Below are 19,765 nucleotides of genomic sequence, written 5' to 3' on the forward strand. Positions count from 1 at the left end.
TATTTCGGTTAAAGGCTGTTCTTTTGAACTTGCTGTTTATCAAAGAATCCAAAAAATGTATCACAGTTTTCACAAAAATATTAAGCAGCATTACTGTTTTCAGGTTTAGTAATAATAAATGTATCCAAACTGTAAAACTGAAAATTCAGCTTTGCCATCCCAGGAATGAATTCCATTTTAAAGTGTATTAAAATAGTAAACAGTCCATTTAAATTGTGATGATATTTCATAATATTACTATTTTAACTGTATTTTGTAAAAAAAAAAAAAAAATGCAGCCTTGGTGAGCATAAGGGACTTCTTAAAAAAACTAAATCTTATATAGCTACATAATATACTGAATATCACAATTATATTAACTATTTTACACCCTGGTGTCTAGACAAAATCCATAATGATCGACCACTATTTTAAGTGTTTTTGTTGTTACACTGCAGTCGAGACCAGTATACCAGCCATCTGGAGAATCTGATAAAGAAAACAAAAGACATGATCGACCTCAAAGTGCCACCTCCAGCAGTGATCTGTCCCTTACGGAGCAATGCCAGCCTCCTTTCTCCAGGTAAAAGAATCCCATTCCATTACATCATCTGTATCATAAGTGTAATGTTTGGTTTTCCAGCTAAAAAAACTCTGCTTCTGGTAGTTATTTCCACCAAAGAGCTTCCTTTTTTTGTTATTTTTTGTTTTAAGCACTGAAAAGATTAACAAAATATCCCCTTTCCCTTAATAGGATGTCATTTGTATTCCCTTACACAGATGACATGCTCTTATTTCAAGTAGTTCTGTAAGAACAGATTAATTCGTCAGCTCGGTGCTTAGCGAGAAGTGTTTGTTGCTTGCCTTTTTCAGTCTCCATGGCCACCTTTAAGTGCATGTAGTTGGTGGCGTCTTCTGCGTATTGAGTTTGTGAACACTGGATGTAATGGATTAAAACTGACTTCTGAATCTCCTAATGAATTATTTTGTTGAGATTACATGATTTATGTCATATATGACACGACTTAAAATATTAACTTTTTTTTTAAAATTCGTTAAGTAAATGTTTTTGTGTAGCAGTCTTTTTTTTTGTCATTATTATGCTTTAATAATCTGTTGTCTTGTTTTTGTAGGAATGGTTTGGGTTTTGCAGGGTCACCCTGGCTTCAATCTGACCAGCGTAGTCCTGCTCTGAGGGTCAGCAGCTCCCTAGCGCCTCCTTCTGGCCATATCTTCTCTCAGCTCTTAGAACTTGATCCAGAACCTTCACTACCTAACAGAGAGTCCCTAACTGCACATGCAGCGTTTCCCTCAACCATAGGCCGCAAAATGAGCCGTATTGAGGCTCTTAAGGCCACAGCTGCCTCTCTCTCCAGCCGTATTGAGAGCGAGGCACGTAAGCTAGCCGGTGCCGGAATAAACTACGGTTGTGCCAGGGAGACAGGCACGGGTCTTTTAATCCCTAACGATGACCGCTGGGCTAAACCTGTCAGTCCGCCAGTCAGAGAAAATCCAACAGATTCCGATGACCTGGTTGAGAGGATTGAAAAACTGCTTGCTGCAGGTCAGAGCACCTATGATCAGGCCCTTCCAGGTGTGGGCAACCTGCACAGCTTTAGGGAGAGAATGGAGACTGGGAACAAACAAACACTTGCGCCTTCTGGCCTCACGTCTAAAAACACACGCAAGACTCCTTCTCCTCCAAAGCCCATTGTTCAGGATGTTGAGCTGGACTCCAGCGAAGGTTCTATCAGTGAGGGTCCTCTGCTGAGTGAGGGCAGTATATCTGACGAAGACCTGCAAGAGCTGCCCAGATCAAGACTGGGAACCACAGGATACAGTGCACATCTGAATGGAGACAGTTTGAACCCAATTTCACGCTTTCAGAAAGAAGCAGAGAAGCACCTGCCCTTTAATGTGTCAAGTATGGTACAAGGAGGAAGCAATGGACCATGGGAAGAACTGACCAAGGGAAGCCCACACAGTGTTATCAATATATTTACAAAGAACATGAGCTACAGCAAAGGTGAGAACTTCAGAAACTTATTTGACCTGTTATTTAACTTTGTGTGCTAGAACAGGGCCAAATAAGAATTTTTCTATACATATTTATATGTATGGTATATGCATATATATTTTTTATATATATATATATATATATATATATATATATATATATATATATATATATATATATATATATATATATATATATATATGCATGCACACACACACAGCCACTCAAAAGTTTGGGATCAGTAAGATTTTTAATGTTATTTTAAGGGAGTGTCTTCAGCTCATCAAGGCTGTATTTATTCGATCAAAATTACAGAAACAGTAATATTGTGAAATCTTATTGCAATTTCTAAAATTGGTTTCCTATTTTAATATACTTTAAAATAGAATTTATTTCTGTGATTACTCCAGTCCAATCATTACTCCAGTCTTCAGTGTCACATGATCCTTCAGAAATCATTCTAATATGCTGATTTATTATGAGTGTTGAAACTGTTGTGCTGCTTAATATTGTTTTTTGGAACCTGTGATACTTTTTTCTTTGAATACAAAGTTAAAAAGAACAGCATTTGTTCAAAATAGAAATCTTTTCTAACAATGTCTTTACTGTGACATTTATTCATTTAATACATCCCTCCTGAACAAAAGTAATTTCTTAAAAAAAAAAAAAAAGACTTTTGAATAGCATTGTATATTGTAAAAAAAAATATATTTTTTAAATTTATGCAGTTATTTTTAACTTTTTATTCATCAAAGAATCCTAAAAAAAAAAAACACAGGTCCCCCCAAAAATATGAAGCAGCACAACAGTTTCCAATATTGATTACAAATCAGCATATTAGAATGATTTCTGAAGGATCTTGTGACACTGAAGCCTGGAGTAATGATGTTTAAAATTCAGCTTTGATCACAGGAATAAAGTATATTAAAATAGAAAACTGTTATTTTAAATTGCCATAACATTTCGCAAAATAAGTTTTTCTGTATTTTTGTTAAAAAAGATACAGCCTTGATGAGCAGAAGAACCTTCTTTAAAAAACATTAAAAATCTCACTGATCCCAAACTTTTGAGCGGAAGTGTATATAATTATAAATAAAAAGAATTATTTATTTATTTATTTAGCTGGTAACAGCTTAGTGTTTACCATTCAGCTCATTCTAACTGATGTGTACAAGACTATTACTTTATGTATATTAAAATATATTTTTTTATAAAACAGACATACACTGCCGTTTAAAAGTTTGGGGTCAGTAAGTCTCTTATGCTTAGGAATGCTGCATTTATTTGATGAAAAGTACTGTAATATTGAGAAATATTATTATTATTTTTTTAATAACTTCATTATATTTTAATATATGTAAAAAAATATATAATTTATTCTTGTGATGGCAAAGCTGAATTTTTCAGCTGCCATTACTCCAGCATTCAGTTTTAAATGATCCTTCAGAAATCATTCTAATATGCTGATTTGATACAAAAAAATAATAATTATCAGTGTTGAACATATCTTATCCGTGCTGCTTAATATGGTTGTGGGAATTTTTTTTTTTTGCGTTTATTTGAAATGGGCAACTTTTTTCACAAAACAAATGTTGCTGACACCATACTTTTGTGATTAAAGTTTATATTTTAATTGAACATTTTTTGTAGCGTTTGAAGAGAGGGGCAGTAAGAGTTCTCCGGCTCTCCGCTCTGCTCTGTCTGGTGCAAGCTCATTGGATGGAATGGCCTACGAGGAAGACTTTGTTTCCTCACACTCCAGTAGGCAGTCAGCATCCAAGAGAAGTCCCACCGGTCTCAGGTAAAGAAAAATAGTTTTTAATGCTCAATAGATAACTACCTTGTATATCCAAAATATCTTTAGAACTGGAAAACAGACTTAAGTAAACACTAAATTTCTAGTATTCAGCCTGAAGAGGGCAGTGTTGCTCTATAATCATACCATCCCTCACATTTCATATGCTCCATGTAGAATCATATACATATGGATAAACTCTGATGCCTTCTTTCCACAGTAATGGCCACGGTCGGTTCAGTCCTCCAGACGAGGTGCTAAGTGGCAGATCTGCATACAGTAACAGAGCTGGGGAAAGATCTCATCATTCACCAGCTCTCACACCTCTTTCTTCTCCGCACTCAGCCAGCTCAAGCAGCAAGAAAGGTCAGATATGTTATAGAGGGCCACATCATGTGATCTTGAGTGTGATACAGTGTGAAATCCGTTTCTGTGCTCTGTGAACATTCCTATAGGGATATATCAGAAGTACCTCTACTTTAACCCCAGTATATTTGTAGAATCAGCAATACTTACTCAATTTCACTTATGTTGGTTTTGAACACTGACATTTTTGTATCATGATTACATTCCTAATTTTATCTGTGTACATTCCTACAGCTTCAGAAAGGAGCTTGCTGGAAGGACAAAGAAACACATCCTCTGCAGTCTCTGATCTCCCTGCTGAGGGTTTTAAGAAGAGCGGCTCAGAGAAAGCATCTAGTCGCAGCTCTCACAGGAGCGTGGACACAGACAGCACACTGGGGGGTGTCTCAGTCCACTCCATCCATAGGTACGGCCTGGTAAACATATTAGCTCACACTGATATCTGCATCTGAACAGCCTCTTGCATGTATCTTCATGCCATATCTTTCATTGCCATTCTGCTAGTCTGCATGTCACCGGACATGAACTCGGACATTTTGAGCACAGACCGGAAATATCTTTAAACGCAGTATCCATGCTATTCCTGTTTATCATAATTATTAGAACCCAGAGGAGCCCGTGTCAATATTAGTACTACTGTATGTCGGGTGGAGGGTATAAGTGTTTAGCCTGCTGTAGCCCTTCAGAAAGCGAGGCGGGAGGCAACGTGCACGTACACACTGGCTCTTTTGTTCAATAGGTTAGCTGTTCTGCAGGTCAGGCTCGTTGCCAATGAGATATTTCCCCCTAGTGTGACATTCGAGCCTCCCTGTGGCATTTGTTTAAGCCTGTGAGTCAGATTCAGTTCATGCCTACCTGCATTTTCAGCGTTCAGAGAGCTGTATCTTCCAGAGATGTGGTCTCTTGATGTGTTTATACAACCGCAGAGAGTTTTAACTGGATTAACATAAGTTTAAGGGATACTCCCATCATCGGCGCACTTCATGGACATTTCCAGCTACAGTAGCACAAAGACCTTATTGTTAAGAGATACTGGACTAAGTTTTGATGGTCACAGTAGAGTGGTGTGCACCATTCAGCTCAACCTTTTAGCTTGTACCATTTTCAGATCAAAAAGTGTACGTTTTTAAATTATTTTTTAATTTGAAAATCTTGTTAAATCTGTGTGAAGTTGGTTTGTTTATTAAAAATATAACAATAACAAAAATGTATCAATGCAATATCAAATAAATACAGCTATTAAAATGTATTGCTTTTTTAAAATAATGTTGTCATTATTCTCAATAATATTAATAATGTTTTTATTTGTTTTGCTTTTTCAAAACTAGCTTACTGACCCCAACTACTACTACTAATATTATTCCTATTTATTCTTCTTACTAATTATTTTTATTTCCCTGTTTTGTTTCATTAGTCATTTTGGCTCTGAAGGAAAGAAATCTCCCCGAAGCGCTCGCACAACTTCTGCCGCTGGTTCTCCAGCCAGCTCAGGTTCTTCCCGGTTGTCTTCAGGTGACAGTATCCCAATCAGAGGGTCTGCCCAGGGGTCAGGTTCCCCTCATGCAGCTCTGCCCAGTTCCTCCTCATCCTCCTCATCAGCTGGCAGGGCTAAATCCAACCCCTCACCCCATACTCAAAGCCCAGGAAGAACAGAGCACAGGACTGCAGGTAAACTGACATCTAGATTTTTGTCTAACTTGTAAGCAACTGCAGTTGTAAAGAAGTTTGCTGTAATAAGAATTTCAGTTCAGGGAGGGAATTGGTTTACTTACTCTTCTATATGTCCCCAGGTTCAGCGGAGCTCCAGTTTGCTCCTGGGGTCCTCCAGCAGCGCCTGTCTGCTGAGCTCAGTTACCTGGATGCTATGGAGGAGTCAGTGCGACAGCTTGGTGATGTGGAGCGAGTGAGAGGCGTGTCCCTCGCACAGCAGGAAACTGTCTCGCTCGCTCAGATTCTCAAGGTGAAGTTATGCACCTGCTAAAGCAATTATCTTACCTGTTGTGGTCATGTGGCCAAGTATTTGAGGGTAACCTTTAACCCTTGTCTTATTGCAGTCTCAGCAACAGAGGCATGAGCGTGAACTGTACTTGCTAAGGATGAAGGCAGAGCAAGAAGCTCTCGAAACACAACGGCAACTGGAAGAAAGCAGACAGAAAGCTGCACGGGTATTTCCACCACTTGTTAATTGTTAATAGTTTAGGACATTTTGTTGAGAATATTTCAAGTCAGTTTGGTTTGATTTGAAAGCCGTTTGTATAATAACTTCAGTGTTTTCCATACGTTGACTTATTTGTGGCAGACCACCACAATATCAAAACTGACCGACAAATAGATTTTCCAAAAGGCTTTGATTTCGTTGAATGAACATGAGCACTGCACGTTTAAAAATCTAAATCCGACGCGGGTGGTTTTATATCACTGTATTTCATAAGGAAGCTGACTGACTTCAGAAAATGTTCGATGTCATTTTCATTTTATGTTGCATGTAATGCCTGATAAAGCAGCGTTTGTGAGCGGAACACTGCTTTGTGTACAGCGGTGCCAGGGAAACCGCTATCCTCTCCCACTCCAACAGCGCTCCTGCTGGCACAAAATGAATTTGCATATGCATATACACTCACCTAAAGGATTATTAGGAACACCATACTAATACTGTGTTTGACCCCCTTTCGCCTTCAGAACTGCCTTAATTCTACGTGGTATTGATTCAACAAGGTGCTGAAAGCATTCTTTAGAAATGTTGGCCCATATTGATAGGATAGCATCTTGCAGTTGATGGAGATTTGTGGGATGCACATCCAGGGCACGAAGCTCCCGTTCCACCACATCCCAAAGATGCTCTATTGGGTTGAGATCTGGTGACTGTGGGGGCCATTTTAGTACAGTGAACTCATTGTCATGTTCAAGAAACCAATTTGAAATGATTCGAGCTTTGTGACATGGTGCATTATCCTGCTGGAAGTAGCCATCAGAGGATGGGTACATGGTGGTCATAAAGGGATGGACATGGTCAGAAACAATGCTCAGGTAGGCCGTGGCATTTAAACGATGCCCAATTGGCACTAAGGGGCCTAAAGTGTGCCAAGAAAACATCCCCCACACAATTACACCAGCCTGCACAGTGGTAACAAGGCATGATGGATCCATGTTCTCATTCTGTTTACGCCAAATTCTGACTCTACCATCTGAATGTCTCAACAGAAATCGAGACTCATCAGACCAGGCAACATTTTTACAGTCTTCAACCGTCCAGTTTTGGTGAGCTCGTGCAAATTGTAGCCTCTTTTTCCTATTTGTAGTGGAGATGAGTGGTACCCGGTGGGGTCTTCTGCTGTTGTAGCCCATCCGCCTCAAGGTTGTGCGTGTTGTGGCTTCACAAATGCTTTGCTGCATACCTCGGTTGTAACGAGTGGCTATTTCAGTCAAAGTTGCTCTTCTCTCAGCTTGAATCAGTCGGCCCACTCTCCTCTGACCTCTAGCATCAACAAGGCATTTTCGCCCACAGGACTGCCGCATACTGGATGTTTTTCCCTTTTCACACCATTCTTTGTAAACCCTAGAAATGGTTTTGCGTGAAAATCCCAGTAACTGAGCAGATTGTGAAATACTCAGACCGGCCCGTCTGGCACCAACAACCATGCCACGCTCAAATTTGCTTAAATCACCTTTCTTTCCCATTCTGACATTCAGTTTGGAGTTCAGGAGATTGTCTTGACCAGGACCACACCCCTAAATGCATTGAAGCAACTGCCATGTGATTGGTTGATTAGATGATTGCATTAATGAGAAATTGAACAGGTGTTCATTCTGGTATACATTTTAAACAGTACTGAATAAGTTTAAGTGTAAAAAAAATACTTAAATGAAACAATGTAATCGAAATCTGATTCAGACCATGTTAAATTATTTGCATCCTTTTAATGCACGGATGCTTGTGTTTGATTCAAGGCCCATGCAGAGCTGCAGGAGACTTTGCTCCAGTCTCAACAGCAAGCATTAGGAGGTTTGCATGAGGCCACAAACAAGATGATAAACCAGCAGGCTGAGGCTGCACGCCACACAGCAGAAACGGCACTACACATTAAAGAGGTGAGCTAAATATTAGGGTACAAGAAAACAACCCACAGATACTGTGAGATTTTTTTTCTAACATTATTCTGGATTGAGTCACTGAAATTATAATTAGATTTTTAAATGTAGTTACTAATTTTGATTATTAAGAAGCATAAACAGTACAAAACCGTATAGATAAAACTTTTAAAAACGATTTTGTTAATTGGATATAAATATAAGATTAATTTTTTTGACAATTAGAAATGTTAAATTACTATCTCAAAATAATAGAAATGACAGACACATAAGAATGACTAAAAACTTTGCTAAATTTAAATGACAACTGAAATTTTTTAAATAAAAGCTAATTTAAAATATTAACGAATACACTAATAGAATATAAATAGCATTAAAACAATATAGAAGTTCCATGTGGCATGGAACACTATTTTTATTAGCACATCATAGCTGACATTGTTTTACACGTAGAGTCTTAACAATATTTGAACTAATTGTTGTACTTCAATCTTCAATCACTCAATTAAAATAAATGATGAAATGGCTAATCTAGATTTTATGCTAGAAAACCCCTATAACAAGCACAAATGTTTAGAGACAAGATTACTTGCTTATCTTCTCAGAGTGTAAAGTATCCTCCCTCAAGGCACTGCGGCTCTTTCTTTAAAGTCAGCTTGAAGGATTAAACGTGTATTTAACTGTCTGTCTCTCTCCCTATAGATGACTGAGCTGGCTCGTTCACAGATTGCAGGAGCGCTAAGTGTTCCTGGCCCCTCCATTACGACCCTGTATGATCAACAGAAACAGCACAACCGCGGTTTGAAACAGCAGCAGCCACACCCCCACACTGACAGGTAACTCACTCACCTCAGACATGGCCATTCACTATTCTGATTCATCTTCCTGTACCATGCTTCAGCTTCATTTAGCATAAAAGCCAGATAATGTTCTGCAGTAAAGGAATAATTCATCGGGAAATGAAAATCTGTCATAATTTTGTGTCATTCCAAACCTTGGAACTTATGTGAAAGTTCGAATATGCAAAAGTGCAGATGAGAAATGAGATCCACGGCAGGGGATTTGGAACAACATGGAGATGAGTAATTCATGATGGTATTTTCATTTTTGGGTGAACTATCCTTTTAACCGTGTTTTCACTTTCCATTTTCTAATGTGAAAGATTTTTTTCAAATTTGTCATATTAGTGATAGTGATCTATACATCAGTAATGATGCTGTTTTGGATCTTCTCCAGTAGCTGGAAGAGTGAGCTGTCTCCTGAGAGACGTAAGAGTCCATCAGAGGTCGAGACTCCACCAGACAGCCTCTCAGAGTCCATTCCTTCCAGGAGACCCACCATCAGGTAACACAGTGTACTTTTCATTTGAGCTGATTTTTCTTTTACAGCCCAAATGAATGATTCTATGGAATGATTCTGTGTAAATGCTGATCTCTCTGTTTTTCAGTGGTGGCGGCAGCAGTAGTACCCAGCTGAGTCCACCTCGTTCTGATCAAAAGGAGAGGAAGACACCAGGAAAAGACAGGAGCAGTAGTTCAGTGGAGGACCAGGCTCACACCGCTGCCGATGACTCCCTTTGCTCGGACAACGTGCACAGCCCGTTTGAAGAGAAAGGTAAAGCTCACATTTTTGGGGACAAGCAATGTAAATAGTCTATCCTGAGAAATGTAAGCTGTTTTGACAACTTCTTGTCTATTCCTCCAATCAGCAGACAGTGCCTCCATCGCCACAGAGTACTCTGTGAAGTTTGATGACTCGATGACAGAGGATGACATTGAGGAAAGATCGTTCCGCTCTCTTTTACCATCCGAGGCCCACCGTCGCGAATCGCTGGACAGGAAGCCCGATCCTCGTCCCGAGTCTGACGACGACCACAGCCATGACCGATCCAGCCCCAGAGCGAGCTCAAAGGTGACGTCCTGTCAGCTCTGCTCATGCAGCATAACTCTGACCCCAGTTGTGTTCAGTATAAACAAGCCTGTTGTGTTTTGTTCTATTTGGTTGTCATAGTTGGAGTTTGTTTGTGTTTTCCTAGTGTGTTGATAACAAGCTCTTTGTATGGGATGGATAAGTGACTCAGCTCTTGTTTTTCCCCTGCATATCACGTTATACACAGCAGGATGGCAGCATGCCCTTCTCAGGTGGCCAGGACAGCTTCTCGAAGTTCACCATGGATTTGGTGCGGCAGTACATGAAGGAGGAGGAAGTTCGTGCTCAACATCAGAGTTCTCTGCTGCGTCTGCGTCAGAAGGCCCTCCGAGAGAAGACCAAGGCTGAACTGGCCTGGCTGGAACATCAGAAGAGGCAGGACAAACATTCATTATGATTATCAGGAAAAAAATATATTAAATGTAACATGAAATCAAAATGGACCATATTTGCTTTAACAATTGCTCTGGTTTATGTTTAGTATTATTCAAAAATGCAAATTTTCAAAAGAAACGTTTTTTAAAACTTTAACTAAAACCTAATAACAATCAGTGCCTCTGAAATAAATTACTGTTCTTGTAATCAAGGTTGCACAGGTGGGGAGAAAATAATATCCATACATTTGTCTCACCCTACATTTTCCACTGTATGTTCCCTGCTTGTTCAAAAGCATTAGTAAGATTTTTTAAAGTTTTTGGAAGAAGTCTATGTTCACGAAGGCTCCGATTATTTTTATCAAAAATACATTAAAAACAGTAATATTCTAACATTATTACAATTAAAAATAGTCTATTATTATAGCCAGCAGCCATAGCACCCTGTAGCCCAAGACTGGTTGCCCACTGAAGCTAAGCAGGGTTGAGCCTGGTCAGTACCTGGATGGGAGACCTCCTGGGAAAACTAGGTTGCTGCTGGAAGAGGTGTTAGTGAGGCCAGCAGGGGGTGTTCACCCTGTGGTCTGTGTGGGTCCTAATGCCCCAGTATAGTGACGGGGACACTATACTGTAAAAAGCACTGTCCTTCGGATGAGACGTTAAACCGAGGTCCTGACTCTCTGTGGTCATTAATAATCCCAGGATGTCCTTCGAAAAACAGTAGGAGTGTTACCCCGGCATCCTGGCCAAATTTCCCCATAGGCCTCTGACCATCATGGCCTTCTAATCATCCCCATACACTGATTGGCTTCATCACTCTGTCTCTTCTCCACCAGTAAGCTGGTGTGTGGTGGGTGTTCTGGCACACTATGGCTGCCGTTGCATCATCCAGGTTGAGGAGATTCCCCCTTGTATGTAAAGTGCTTTGAGTGCCTTGAAAAGTGCTATATAAATGTAACAAATTATTATTATTATTTTAAAATATAATTTATTCCTGAGACGGCAAAGCTGAATTTTCAGCAGAAATTCCAGTCTTCAGTGTCACATGATTTTTCAGAAATCATTCTAATATGCTGATTTGGTGCTCAAGAAATATTTAGTCAATGTTAAAATTATTTGTGCTTTATGAAACATTTTTCCAGGATTCTTTGAAGAATATACAGTTCAAAAGAACAGCGTTTATTTAAAATATAAATCGTTTGTAATCTTTTGTTAAGTGATTTTACTGTTACTTTTTGATCAATTTAATACTTCCATGCTGAATAAAAAAAAATCTGTCCCCAAACATTTGAACAGTAGTATACATCTCATAACTGAAATTAAAGATGTTGTGGTATGTTTTGGTCAAGTTGCACCATTTTATTTTGTTAGTTAAATCTCATATGTTGAAATAGAAACCCGTACATTTAAAGACAGTAGTGTGATCAGCTTGATTTAAAATTGTTGAACTGTAGTAACGTGCTCCTCATCTCCTTTCTTCTTCACTAGGCATCTCAGAGATAAAGGAGAGGACGATAAGATGCCACCCCTTCGTAAGAAACAGAGAGGCCTGATACTGAAGCTACAACAGGAACAGGTGACAATCATATGTGGATTTATGTGGAGATGATATCCAAGCTACACTTGCAAATTAATGTATAATAAATTAATTTTTAAAGTTTGTTTAAAGTCTAAAATGTTGCTGTGTTGTTTATCCCCAGGCGGAGATCAAACGACTGCAGGAAGCCAATAAAGCAGCGAGGAGGGAGAGACATCTGCTCCTCAAACAGCAGGAGGAGATCGAAAGAATGAGGCACACAACACTCAAACTCAAAGAGCGTCTCAAAAGCACGGACACAAAGCTGGTCAGTCCTCTGAAAGATTGTTTAATCCTCCTAAATAAAAGCTTCTTTTTTTATCTTGTAAGTACTCTACTCTATATGTAGTTTATTGAACAAATCGCCCCTTTTTTTTTATGAAACAACTGCAGGAGTCACCCGTTTCAGGTGTGGCGGAGGATTCGGCTCTGCCCAGCGTGATTGTGACAGACACAGAGACCCGTAGCCCCTCCCCCGTGTCTGTGTCGGGCAGTGAAACCAGCAGCATCATGCAGAAACTGAAAAAGATGCGCTCTCAGATGGACGAAAAGTAAATAAACCCTCACGCACATTTCTTTTCTATCCTTCAATCTTTTTCCTCTACTGTCCTGTCAGATAATGCTTTGGTTTGTGAAATCCATTTGATTATATTAACCAAATTTTAATGACTTTATGCATATGTTATGTAGTGCAAACCCCTTTCAAGAAGGCCAAACAAACAATGAATGTTTAATGTATTTATTTATGACTAGCTAATGCTACTAATAACATTTCTTCGAAGTTCGTGTACAGCTTGCTGACCATGTGACATTTTAAAGTGTTTGTTTATTTCTGTGTGCACAGTGTTTGGTTTGAACATAAGCGTGCTCTGTGTAGGAAAACACCCCTCTCCCTTAATGAATGGAGGAATCTTTCACATCTAAAATAGAGAACAGCTTCCTTATGCCACTAGTAAACAGGATGTACATTCTGCCAGTGAGATTTCTGAAACGATCTGCAGGTCATGAGGTTTCTCTAATGCGTTTCATAACCTCCACGTTTTCTAAACGCTTTGTCCATTGTGTGTGATCTCATTCTCCCATACTCAGCCACTCAATCCTTGACAACCAATTCTCGTTTAGAGTCTTATCTTGACAACTGGTGAGGGTTGTCCCATTGTTCAGAAACTTTACAAAGCACTGACACAAATATTTTTGTCCTGAGAATAAAATTGGTACACAGAGGGAAGGGGATTTCACGCTTGTCTGATTCAACTAATAACATGCTGTGTTGCGATTTGTAGCACCGTTCACACACTTCTGCTCACTTTCTAGCTCTCACTAATAGCATGATGATCTCTTTTGTATAACTTCCAGCTGTATTTATTCAATACTCATCGGTATAAGCACTTTATCCTGCATCTCATTCAAAGTGATTTGTAATCCTGTCTAGGCAGCTCTGTTTGTAAAAGCAAAGATAATTGTGATTTGCATTGTATTTACCCTCTTTTATCACAGCAGAATTAGTCACTCAAACCTGCATAGAGAAACAGCTTAACAGTCCTAAATATTTTTATTTTGGGAAGACTGAAATATGACACAGGTGTTTCTGATAATTTTGTGAGACTCTCCAGACTGCTGTTTGGGGCAGATAAATGTTTCCAGACCGCTTTTCAAGGAAAGCTTGTAATCACCAAGACCTTTCATCTTTCTCGTAAACTTTTTTTTTTGGACTTGTTTGTAATTATGACACTCAAAGGTAGTGGCTTGTTGAGGATTTTCAAAGTTAATAACTGGTTGACGTGTTTGTTGCACAGTAGCTAGAGAAAAATAAGGATACACGTTTACACTCAATCTCTCTTTCTGTCTCCATATCTGTGTTTCTTATGTCTCTCTTTCTCTCTCTCTCCTCTTTTGTTTCATTCTCTCCAACACTGTTCTTCTTGATTTTTTTATTTTTATTTTTTTTGACTGTCCTGTCCTCTCTTTCTTCCTTAGACACTGTTCTCCTGTCCATTATTTCTTCTCTGTCTTTACGGCTCATCACTGGGCCTCTCTGTCTGTCTGTCTCCCAAAACTCCACCCCAAATTCCAGCTCTTTATCTACAGCCAGTTGGTCAGGTACAGTTACCCACAATCCTCTATTTCTTCCCGTCCCTCTCTCAGCACCTATTTCCCATGGAGCATGGTTTTGTTCATCCACTGCCATAGCTGGGTGGGTGGCGATAAAAACAGGAAAAGGAATGCAGTGATGAATGAATGAATGAATGAAAATGAACTGGCTACACCATGCTAAAATGAGCTGATTCTTTGGCTGAAGCTAGTTTAATATTAAGCATAGTTATTTATCTGACTGGGGAAGATTATTTTTTATTTCTTATGATTTACCAAAATCCTTTGTGATTGATTTTTGAGTCTTTATTTGCTGATCAAATACAGGCAAATGTTTTGAAAATTATTACCGTCAATCTCAAAGCCAAAGATCAGACTTGTTTAAATCATGGTGGGTTAAATGATTGATTTCTGGGTCTTACGTTTTTTGTCTTTGTGGTGTGATCCTGTCAAATCCAGTCTTTGCCTTGTTGCTAGTCTGTCTTGTATTAATATGTAAATCTAACCTATATATGTTGAATCTCACGAAAACATGTCTACGTTTTACATTTAATTCAGGAGGGAAAAATAAAAGTCTATATTGCATACATGAAGCCTGTTTTTATGACCATCAAATTTTTGCAACATTATTTTCATGACATTTAAGAAAATGTGTACCTCTAAATGTTCATTCCTGTAATGCATCAAGATTATTTTTACATGATTTCTTTTTTATTTTTATATTGCAATGGTTCATTTATATTTTGATGGTCATTATACTCTCATTAATGTAATAAAAAAAAAATATATATATATTTAAATGCGTAATTTTTTAATTGTTTAGTAACTTAATTGTCATGAAAATCACAATGCAAAATAATCTTGATGATCTTAAATATAGGGATTATTGTCTTTTTGCAAAATATACCTTTGAAATACAACTCCAACAACTTTCGTGAGCTTCAACTATGCACCGCACACAAAGCGCCTCCGTTAAATCAGTTCTTGAACTTGGTATTGTGGTGAGTGGAGACCGGGAGGAATATCTCTTTTCAGACAGGCCTGGCAGACTGATATATTGTATGCTTCTGAATAATGCTAGTTTAGGACTTCTTCATCTGCCCAATGGCCACAGTAAATCTTAACTCCAGCCCCTGATTAAATAAGTGTAGCCCGCGATGAGCTAATGAGTATATATGACTGAGGCAACATAATACAATTTATGGTTAGATGAAGATGGCCGCTGTATTCACGAGGCAGGACGATTGCTTTTAGATAAAGCCATCTGTTTTTCTCTAACATGTTTTTAATTATCTTAAACCTCAATGAAAAAGCCAGGCGGGTTTGATCTAACAGACCAAAGTCATGATACATGGAGGGCTTTTTTCTGAAAAAAAAATTAATAATGACCTGCCTTCAGTGAAGCACAAGTTTTTACCTGGCACAGCTTGCTAGAAAAGATAAATATGTTGTAATATTCAGTACAGCTTGTAAAATTCTAATTATTCAAATTTCACTTTAATGTGCTTTATCTTGTCTAAGAACTATACATTTGTATGGCCAAAGCACTATTTATATATTTAAAGCAAAAGTACAGTCAAATAATTCCATTGCAGGATTGCACTTACAGAGACAAAAGCCTAACACTGTTTGTCTAAACCCTGGGTGGAACCTGTGTGTTTCAGTTTGTCAGGTGGTTGTCTCCATGTGTGTCACCCATGAGTTGTATCAGATGCATGAGTTTTGCCCTGATAAGGATGTTAAAGGCACAATAGGCTGTTTTCCCTATTAAAATGAATGCAGGCCTCCGAGTGGAGCCGTGCCTGTTTTGGGAAGCATGTTTTGGAGTGTGTGTGAGGATTTGTGTGGGCGCACATCTTTTGCAAAAGAGACTAATCTGGTGTTTGAAGAAGGTGGGTGAGTGGCATTATTTTAACGTCTGCTTTGCCTGCTTTTGTGGTGGTCTGTCTACAAATTGTGTCACTTTGCTTTACACAATCTTGGTCTCCCTTTTTCTGCCTTTTCTCTCTCTCTTTGTCTCTCTCACTCTCTGTCCTGTAGGTTTCTCACTAAAAGGGAACAGCAGTTGATGCAGAGGCGCAGACATGCAGAGGAGCTTCTTGAGTGGAGACAGAGGTTAGACGTGGAGGAGGCAGAAGTGCGGCTCATGGAGAAACAAGCTCTGGCGGCCTGGGAAAAACAGCAGCAGCAGCCACGCAACAGAACACCACTGCAGCAGCGCAGCCGGGAAAGTGAGCGCAGTAAAACCAGCAGTGGACAAGAGAGTCCCACAGGACAAGGTGAAGAGTGTGAAAAAGACATAGAGATGGAAAGGAAGTGAAATTGAAAGTATTCTTCTAAAGAACCGCAGATCAGTTGTACTCCATCTATACTTCTGTTCAAAAGAAATTAAACCTTTATTTGGCAAGAGCAAATGAAATTGATCAAAGTGACGGTAAAGACAAAAGATTTCTATAGCAATAAATGCTGTTTTAAAATTTATATTCTTCTTGAAAAATGCATCAAGGTTTCTACAAAAATATTACGTAGCATTAAGCAGCACAACTTTTTTCAACTTTTTTTTTTTGCTGAAAATTTTGCCATCACAGAAATACATTTTAAAATATATTAGAATAGAAAAGTTATTACACTATTAGTGTGGTACTGTAAACAAATGCACCATTTTGAAAGATTTAATTCAAAGACATTTAAAAAATCTTCCCTACCCCAGATTTTTAAATGGTTGTGTAAATATGGATACTTGCTTGGCAGCCATTTACCCTGGAAAGACCCTGGAAATGTTTTCCACTGTTTATCATGTTTACTCTGTTCACTAGTTTTGTAAGTCATGGATAAAAGCAATGATTATGAATTGAACTGTTACATTTTGTGTATCTGTATGCATGTTCTCACAGAAGCAGGCAGTGAAGATGATGACTCCCCAGCATTGTCCGTGTCCAGTGTGCACACCGATTTGTCAGTTCCAGAGCAGCTGGCCAGCCCTTCCTCAGACCAACCTGTGTCTGAAGTCCACTCTCCTCATACGGGCAACAGCCCTGCCCCTGATACCCTTTACTCACCTGAGTTTAATGCCACAGACAGCAAACAGGTGAAACTTGAACCTATACATAGAGTAACACAAAGTTTTGTTTATAAAAAAAAAAAAGGATTTGTTTCTGCTTCTAATGTTATCTAGAGCAATTATTGGATATTGAACATGGGGATATGCAAAGTGGTTTGCATCTTACAAGTAGTCCAAAGTTGTTCATGTGCTGTTACATTAAACAGGGTTGATTCTAGCTCTCTTTGGTGAGTGTGATTTACATGTCCTGACCTTGGATCCCTCTTCCTGTATGTGTTGCAGTCTCCTCCAGAGAAAGCCAGCCTCAGTTCTCTTCGGCATTCAGACAGTAGCCGGGCTGGGACTGTCACTGGTACCAGCGGAAGCAGCAAGATGCTGGTGCGCTCCAGCTCCAAGACCAGTGAGGCCCACACCAGTGACCCTCATTCAGCCACTCCATCCGGTAAGACCCTTGCTGCCCCCACTTTGAAAATTATCTGGATTTACTCTATCAACGTAATATAGACCGTTTTGGGTTTTTTTTTTTTTTTTTTGGAGACTGCAACATATAGAATATGTAGCATTTTGCTCTCTTAATCCATTTTATCCTTGGTCTTTTCTTTAATTATAATTTTTTTTTTTCAAATCACAATTCTTAAGGTGCTACATACCTGGTATGTTAATTTAGCCTGCTCCAGTTTATCCTTTACATCATTTTTAAATTGGATATGTGAATGCAGGAAGAGGAACACTGTGCCAGCAAAATATAATGCTCTGTTTATCTCTGTGTGCAGTCTCTGGATCAAACCGCTTAGTCATGTTTTATTAGACCAGATGAGTCTACCTGCCTTATACAGATGATCTGTCTTAAAAGAGAGAGTGTGCTAAAAGAAATTGCGCTTCTTTTAGGTTTAAAACATTGTCTATCTTTTATTTAATCGGCCGATTTTTGGCATTTTTTAATTAATCGGCCGATTGTGCTGCAAATTAGGCCGATTAATGTACAGGCATGCCTGCAAGCAGCACGTGATGCTGCCTCGTGCGGCAAGCAGATTGCCATTCCACTGGCACAACGGATGACCCTGTGATGTCCCCTTCTGCCTGCCTATTTTTTGAAGAGAGAACTACCTGGTAGTGCTGTGCGATTAATCGAAATGGAATCGTAATCACGATTTGAGACGTTGCGATTTGCTCATCGCAAAGCCTGCGATGTGGACGCGATATTACTCTGATCCAGAGCATATGCACGACTGCCAGCCTTGAGTGACAGTCTTACTAACCAATAGAGTGAGCGCAAATTCGGGTCCAAAATGTTTGTCATAGACACACGAAATAGCATAACTAACTGGCTACTAAAGCCAGTGTTGGCATTTGTTTACCGCCTTGATTAAACTAAAACATTACGTCTGAAATTATACATGCAAATACATTTAAAATGATTAAATCTTACTTACAGGTTGTTGCCCAACAACTTCTGCCTCTGGTTTTAAAGTTGGAACTGCTCCATGTTTTAGTAATAGTTTCTTGTTGAATCCGGTATTGAACTCGTGTAGATTCTGGAAGCTGTCTTGTGCAGCACAGAGAGCTAACTTACAATTGTAGTTGTCAATTGGAACATAATCAAACATAAGTTTTAACCATTGTTGACGAACTACAGTGTCCGTAGGAAGCCCAAACACAGAAAACCTGACTGCTGGGTGAAAATAACACTTTCAACGGCATGGCTACAGCTCTCCACTATAACTCTTCCTCTTCGACAAAGCCGCAGAACATGGCCTTGCCCCCTTTTTTGCATGTTCCGGAGGGAGGGTTGATGTAAATTTATGGGTTTGTTACGTATGAAACCCGGGAAGTATCTCGTTGTAGTCCCATTTGAGTCGTTTTTGTAGGCATTAAACTTCCTGATTTTTAAAAGAACTTTCAGCGCAGCAACTTTGCAGATACTGTTCATGCACCAACAGCAACATTACACACTATTTAAAATGAAAAAAGTGAAATCGCAATCAACCACTCCTTTAAACTTTTCAAACTTGGTCCGGCTTTCTCAAGCCAACTCAAAGTTTGTCTCGATAAACTTTATCTAGTTTAAATGTTCTTTGTCACATCTAATCTTTATGGAGACAAACAAATGTGTGGTGCCCTCTTAAGCATTTTTTAGCAAAGACAATGTTTTGACAATGGTGATTACTTTTTTTTCGCCTTACCTCAGAGACCACATCTGATCAGAGTGATATTGAGAGCCGTATTCGAGCCCTCAAGGATGAGCTCCGTAAGCGCAAATCTGTGGTGTACCAGCTAAAAAAAGAGCAAAAGAAGAGGCAAAAAGAGCGACTGAAAGCTCAGGAAGCGAGTCTGCTGAAACAGTTGGAGGTCAGCAATCATCACCTTTCATATTCACCTATTTCTGTGTGCTGTTTATCTTAAAGAAAGCACTTGTCTTGTTGTATTATTTTGCTGTGTCTTTTTAATTGGCTATAAACAAAAATTGTCAGTATGTATGCTATGCTGT

The 19,765-nt window shown here is 39.0% G+C and overlaps 1 protein-coding gene across 1 annotated transcript in view; it reads left to right on the plus strand.

Moving 5' to 3' along the window:
* LOC306848107 (centrosome-associated protein 350-like) overlaps positions 1 to 19,765 on the plus strand; it is a 39,033-nt gene that overhangs the window by 13,369 nt on the left and 5,899 nt on the right. Inside the window, exons 12-32 of the mRNA XM_079382460.1 lie at positions 438 to 562; positions 1,113 to 2,005; positions 3,647 to 3,797; positions 4,012 to 4,157; positions 4,392 to 4,563; positions 5,572 to 5,825; positions 5,948 to 6,117; positions 6,212 to 6,322; positions 8,106 to 8,246; positions 8,949 to 9,082; positions 9,483 to 9,590; positions 9,694 to 9,860; positions 9,955 to 10,157; positions 10,366 to 10,550; positions 12,038 to 12,125; positions 12,250 to 12,393; positions 12,519 to 12,676; positions 16,257 to 16,495; positions 17,111 to 17,304; positions 17,560 to 17,719; positions 19,466 to 19,626. Of these exons, the coding sequence (XP_079238586.1) occupies positions 438 to 562; positions 1,113 to 2,005; positions 3,647 to 3,797; positions 4,012 to 4,157; positions 4,392 to 4,563; positions 5,572 to 5,825; positions 5,948 to 6,117; positions 6,212 to 6,322; positions 8,106 to 8,246; positions 8,949 to 9,082; positions 9,483 to 9,590; positions 9,694 to 9,860; positions 9,955 to 10,157; positions 10,366 to 10,550; positions 12,038 to 12,125; positions 12,250 to 12,393; positions 12,519 to 12,676; positions 16,257 to 16,495; positions 17,111 to 17,304; positions 17,560 to 17,719; positions 19,466 to 19,626 (4,104 nt within the window). The remainder of the gene's footprint in view (positions 1 to 437; positions 563 to 1,112; positions 2,006 to 3,646; positions 3,798 to 4,011; positions 4,158 to 4,391; positions 4,564 to 5,571; positions 5,826 to 5,947; positions 6,118 to 6,211; positions 6,323 to 8,105; positions 8,247 to 8,948; positions 9,083 to 9,482; positions 9,591 to 9,693; positions 9,861 to 9,954; positions 10,158 to 10,365; positions 10,551 to 12,037; positions 12,126 to 12,249; positions 12,394 to 12,518; positions 12,677 to 16,256; positions 16,496 to 17,110; positions 17,305 to 17,559; positions 17,720 to 19,465; positions 19,627 to 19,765) is intronic.

Source organism: Barbus barbus (genome assembly GCF_936440315.1).
Source record: "Barbus barbus genome assembly, chromosome: 28".
Classification (NCBI taxonomy): domain Eukaryota; kingdom Metazoa; phylum Chordata; class Actinopteri; order Cypriniformes; family Cyprinidae; genus Barbus; species Barbus barbus.